This window comes from Silurus aristotelis (assembly GCF_946808225.1).
Source record: "Silurus aristotelis genome assembly, chromosome: 6".
Lineage (NCBI taxonomy): Eukaryota > Metazoa > Chordata > Actinopteri > Siluriformes > Siluridae > Silurus > Silurus aristotelis.
The window spans coordinates 26,358,737-26,364,736 of NC_139579.1; the positions used below are offsets into that span (position 1 = coordinate 26,358,737).

The 6,000-nt window shown below is 31.5% G+C and overlaps 2 protein-coding genes across 8 annotated transcripts in view; one reads left to right on the plus strand and one right to left on the minus strand.

Moving 5' to 3' along the window:
• rbks (ribokinase) overlaps nt 1–2,353 on the plus strand; it is a 45,303-nt gene extending 42,950 nt beyond the window's left edge. For all 7 annotated transcript variants that reach the window (XM_083544838.1, XM_083544842.1, XM_083544839.1 and 4 more), the window contains one exon: nt 1,217–2,353. In XM_083544838.1, the coding sequence (XP_083400964.1) occupies nt 1,217–1,390 (174 nt within the window). In that variant the 3' untranslated portion in view covers nt 1,391–2,353. The remainder of the gene's footprint in view (nt 1–1,216) is intronic.
• Nucleotides 2,354–2,480: 127 nt separating this feature from the next.
• The window catches only part of mrpl33 (mitochondrial ribosomal protein L33), a 6,805-nt gene continuing 3,285 nt past the window's right edge, over nt 2,481–6,000 (minus strand). Inside the window, exons 4-5 of the mRNA XM_083544960.1 lie at nt 2,904–3,723; nt 2,481–2,759 (exon numbers count right to left, since the gene is read on the minus strand). Coding sequence (XP_083401086.1) covers nt 3,674–3,723 — 50 coding nt within the window. The 3' untranslated portion in view covers nt 2,481–2,759; nt 2,904–3,673. The remainder of the gene's footprint in view (nt 2,760–2,903; nt 3,724–6,000) is intronic.

Below are 6,000 nucleotides of genomic sequence, written 5' to 3' on the forward strand. Positions count from 1 at the left end.
CGAGTACCATGGCGTTGATGACGGTATGAGTTTTGGAACCTGATCTGTTTGAGCTGAACGTACAGATGGGGAGGTAAAAAAGAAATCACTGAAGTTAAGCGCTAAATATAACAATTTAAGACGTCCTAATAATGAACTCTTAATAATCCAGGACAATCCAGGACACATATTCATACAGAGTTCAGATTCCTCAAATCCTGGCAATATTACATGTTTTTGCAATCTACCTTTATCCTTTATCATTGGTAGACAGTACTGGAATATTTCTCAGAGCATTTTACCTCTCTTTTTTAATGTGCAATACTATTTTACCTCAGTGCTTAACAGAAAAACGGAACACTTCACAGAAAAAGCTTCTGGTGCTAGTGGGAGTGTGTGTAGAGTGAGGGTTCTCTCACAGTGTGTGTGTGTTACTATAGAAAACTCAGTGAGTTCACACTCAGTAAACTCACAGCCACTCGAGACAATAAACAGCATCCCCTCCATGACCTACTTACTAAACAGCAGCGCTTCATCAGCAGAAAACTCATCGAGCCCGGCTGTAGAAAGATGCGCTACGGGAGCTTGTTTGTTCCAACATTCCACATTGTACAACACCCCAATGAGCAATATTTCAACTTGACCAGCATTCACTATTCACAACCCTACACACTAATACCTTTCACTCTCCTGCTGTTACACTACTTACATAGTCAACTTTGTTCATGTTTGAACTTTAATTCACCTCAAGTTTTTAGACAGTCACTGGATCTCTACACACCATATCTGTTTCAAATTCATATACATATATACTTCTTTATATAAAGTATATCTAAATTTGTTCTTGATTTCAGTATCCTCTTTTCTCTCCACTACAGTTTCTCTCTGGGATGAATAAACTGATCGAGCCATGTTTAAAGTGGTATGGTGTGCAGGAGAATAGAAATTAGAATACAAATGTAGTTCTTAATGAGCAGTGTATTCACTTTGACAAGTACATTCAAATGCAAGAACTTTTGTACTTTTACTGAAGTGCAAGAATGGTGTCGTTTGCCCAATTCTGTCTTTTATTTTTATATGTATGTGTAAAATACAATATAATATATGATATGTATATGATGATTAACATGCAGGTCGTTCAGGTTGCATTTATCTTTTAAAACCAAGAACTTGAAACTAAGACCTGTACAGATGATCATGATGTGTAATGAGCCCACCATATCTCGCTTTTGTGCAGGGTGCTGGTGACAGCTTCATCGGTGCATTGGCATTCTACATGGCCCACCATCCGTCTATGCCCCTGGAGGAGATGTGCAGGGGAGCAAACCTGGTTGCTGCGGTGTCTGTGCAGAGCGTCGGCACTCAAACGTCTTATCCCTTCAGCAAGGACCTTCCGGCAGAACTGGTTTAACCCACCATTACTATAGGAATAAACCCTTTACCTCAACCAATAAACCAAGAGTAATTCTGAAAGCTAAATGGTTAGGTGTGTTATTTAAGTGTGGCATGGCCTGGACAGTAGTTCCAGCTTGTATTAGAAATGCTCACTGAAAAAGGTTATATTATATTATATAAATGTATATGTGGACATTTATTCCAAATGTATGAAAAGTCTCAGAACAGAGAGTCATTGTGCTTAGCAAAAGATTCCCAGCATGCAAATATCTTCAGGGCAGGGGGGTTTCCTGACATTTCTGAGTGGCTGCTGAGGGAATGACTGTTTATTGCACCTTTATCAAGTAAAGAACTGAGATTCTTGCACGGTCCACATTACATCAAACTATAAACTGGTAAAATGTGTGATGCGTCATTCATTACTATACTAAATATTGTAATCTTTAAACAAATTTCTGTGGTTTAAAGTGGAATTACACACTCCAGCAGAGATTGCAAAAGTACACACATCGTTCACTCAAGTAGAAGTACAGATACTCATGTTTTAAAAGACTCTGGAAAAAGTTGTACTGACTACTTTAACTTGAGTGAGAAAGTGTAAAGAAGTTTGAGCTCAGACATAAAAAGTAGTCATTATTACTACCTCTTTTAGTGTCACGCTGGTAACTGGACCATCATATGAACATATTAATACAAAAGAATCGCTAATTTTGTTACCTAATGAATCTAATATCCAGGCTGAACATCCACCATATAAAAACACAATCAGAGAATAGATGATGATCAGGTGATCAGAAATGTGTCTGTCTCAGACATGTTCATGTCACTGATTCCCTCTGTCTCATCAACATTAGCTATACATCTTGCTGCCTTGCTCATTGTTAGCTTCACAGGCTAGTCTGCGTCTGTGGTGCGTGACAGCTAGGAAATGATTGAAAAAGCAAAAAGTGGAAGATTAAAAATGCAAAGAGAAGAAAAATATTGATCGTGTCACCAAATAAATTAAAAGTAAAGTAATTGAAAGTGTAAGAAGTAGAATGGACCAGTAAAATCTACTTAAGTACAGTAATGCAGTCTGCTCTCCAGAATACACACAGATCATCCAGTCTGGGGAAGCAATTCATTATTATTTTTAAACTTCCCTGTTTTACTTTAAACACATCTCTAACGATCAAATGCCTAAGGCAAAATACAGTTTTGGAGCGAGGGATAATATCAGAGAGAATGCTACGATCACTGCTTAGTAAATATACAAACGTCTTAGATATAACTGTTAAAGGACCCTTTATATTGTTTTATTATAGTTAATATGTCATATCAATAATGAACTATAGTCTGGAAGAGTGAAATGGGTGTCAATTGTATCCTCTTGAATTAATACAAGGCTGATTTTGATGGGTCACAACCTACTAACAAATACTTCATTCAGTATTATGAGCATGAAATAAATACATGCATTAATTAATAATTTAATTAATTATGTTCATAATATAATATATTAAAAGAGAGATTTTTTTTTTTTAAAGGACATCTGTTTTCCTCGGGAGAAAATGCCAGCATGTGGATTGTACTATTAAGGACCAAACCATTTCCTATTAAATTGGTATCATTCAGACATAAAATAAACCAATTTTACAATAAAGTTTATATTTACAACAAACTACTTCTTGACTCTGGCAGCGTCCATTTGAATGATTTGGGGCAACAAAAAAACCCAGAAAGTGCAGTATTTCAAATCCGACTAAAGAAAAGGTTTTAAATTTAGGTGTTTTTTTTTTTTTTTATATATATATATATATATATATATATATATATATAATTATTTAGCAATTTTTAAATTCATGAAGTCACAGTTCTTTTTATGAAAATTAAATTTTATGATGAAATTTATGAACAATTAATGTAAATAAATATATTGCAAATGAATCAAATAAACTGAAAGGTCAATATACCAGTGTGTAGCAATTCGTCCATTTCAGCATTACAATTCTTTAAAAAAAATTATTAATGTCAATTTTATTTGAGGTCATTCTGAAAAAAGACATCTATACACTTTCTTAAACGCTCAGCCGCTGCAGTCTTGCTTTCCAGTACATTTCTCAATCCATCATGTTGTGGAATGATTTCAGGACGTCTGGATCCGCTGTTGTGTGTCGTCATGCTTCATATCGTCTTGATCTTTACCTTCATTGAAGATCAGTGTTCTTACTCATACCTGCTTCTTAGCGGCTATTCTTGAAATAGTGCGTGGTTACATACAAAAGCTTGAATTTCATCCAGCGAAAATTTCCGAGTGTGTTTAAAGAGAGCGGATCTTCTTCTTCTCAAGAAACAGGACGTGCTTGTTCACTGTGGAGGCAAAGAAAATATACATAAAATAGCAGGAAAACAATCACGCGGAACTTGATATTTGTTTATAAACCATTCATATATATTGCATTTAAGCAAAAGGCTTATGTAAACAGTGTATTTTATCTAAAGCAGGGAAACTTTAGTAAACATCATTCACAAAGATAAATACAATTAAATGCAAAAAGCCAAAGCCGATCGGATAAATCATGAGGGGATTTCATGTGAAGCATCATCGTGTGAAAGATCAAACAGCATCACTGTAAAGGTCACATGTGAATGAGTTGGAAGATTTAAATAGATTTAAGAAATTTAAAACCATCTATAACATAGCAGTGATTTATAGTGAAGATTTGATGAAGCGTTCACAAGATTAGACAAAAGAAAAAAAAGGAAAAACAGTGAACAGATTTGAAATAATTTCTATCGTTTGATTTCTGACCACATTGCAATGAATCACTCATTACGACCGATGCATAGATATTTTAACATCAACTCAAAAGCAATAAAATATATGATTTTTCACAAGCACATTGTAACAGTAGAAATCCCTCAATTTCCCCTCAATGTATTCCTTACTTGTAGGGTTTTATTTTGTGAAGTGTTTTGTAAAGAAAAAATTAATAAATAAAATAAAGACAAAATAGCTGCAAATGTTGTCTTTTTTTTTTTTTTTACAAAACAAAAGCAATAAAAGGGTTAATATTTCCTGATCTCATTTAGTTTTTAATTAAATGTAATAAATATTTTAATAAATAATTAGATTTATATATATATATATATATACACACACACTTTTTTATCAATTGTAATTTTTAATTATTAAAGAACTATTACTATACAATTATCATCATCTCTTCTTATTTAATGCTTAACTACTGTACATACTTTAATTATTTATTTATTAATTCTGCCCCACAAGTACACTGATGAATACATTTTTTTATGAAAAATAATAAAAAACAAAACCTTTTGGAACATATAAAAAGCAACATAACTTTTATAAGTACTTTAATATCTTAATATAAAACATCTTGCTAATAAACTAATAATATATAAGAAGAAAAACAAAAAAAAATTGATAAGAAAAGACAATATGCTGTGAACTTACAATTTGGAACTGCTTCAATTTTTTTTAACTGTAATTTGTCGAATTGATTTAGTTACTCTGTATACCTAATTACATTGTTTCTTTATTTCTTTATTTATTAAATGCCCACAAGTACATTCATAAATTACTTTACTTACTAAATAAATAAAATATATAGTAGAATATAAGCACATGTGCAAAGCAGCAGGTTTTTTTCCGTAAATTAATAATTACATGGCGAAGAAAAACAACAGTATGCTGTGAACTAAAAAATAAATGCACTTGTGGTTTACCCAGTTTATTTAGCTCCTACAATTGTTCAGGGTTTATTCCTAAATTACTAATAACATTTCTTTTTATTTAATTATAATCGTGGAGAACTGATTTGTAAATACCAAATAAAGAAAATCTGTTATATCTTTATTTTTTTACTCAAAAATTTGTATTTAGTATTTTCTATACGATATACTGTGTATATATATATATATATATATATATATATATATATATATATATATATATATATATATATATATATATATATATAGTATTATTAGTAATAAAAAAAGTCAACAATCTCAAACTGTCCGAAAACTTTAGATCAGTAAAGGTTTCAGATCAGAAGTGCAACATTGTGAAAGGAAGGTTTGTTTTTATTTCAGTTAAAATGTTTTACCAAAATGAAAAAATCTAATTTTTATTGGTTGGACACTTCATTTTAAAAATCTAATCTTTAATTAGATTATGGAAAAATATTGTACTTTAATTCTCCATCAGAAAGATTGTGACCTGTTCACATACTTCAGTTAAAAATAGATTCAATAATATAATTGGACAGAGCTGTGCAACAGTCTGCAAAAAGAATTGCTTCTAATCAAAGATACATTAATAATGATTCAATTCAAATGTTACATAAAAGCGCCAATAAAGAGCAGTGAACAGGAAGTGAAAAAAAAGTGAATAACTTTTGTGATAATTCCAAAATGTTTTTTTAAGTATATATGCAGTTACTTTTTACTGCCCATCCTGGAGAATCCGTGTCCATGTACTTTTTGTTCATTCAATTAAAAAATTATGTTTAATAATACATTTTAGCTTAAAATATCAAACATTTATCTTTTCTTATTTGTATTATTGCAAAAAAAATGTTTTTAAATAAATGAACGCAACATACATGGACCGGTCTC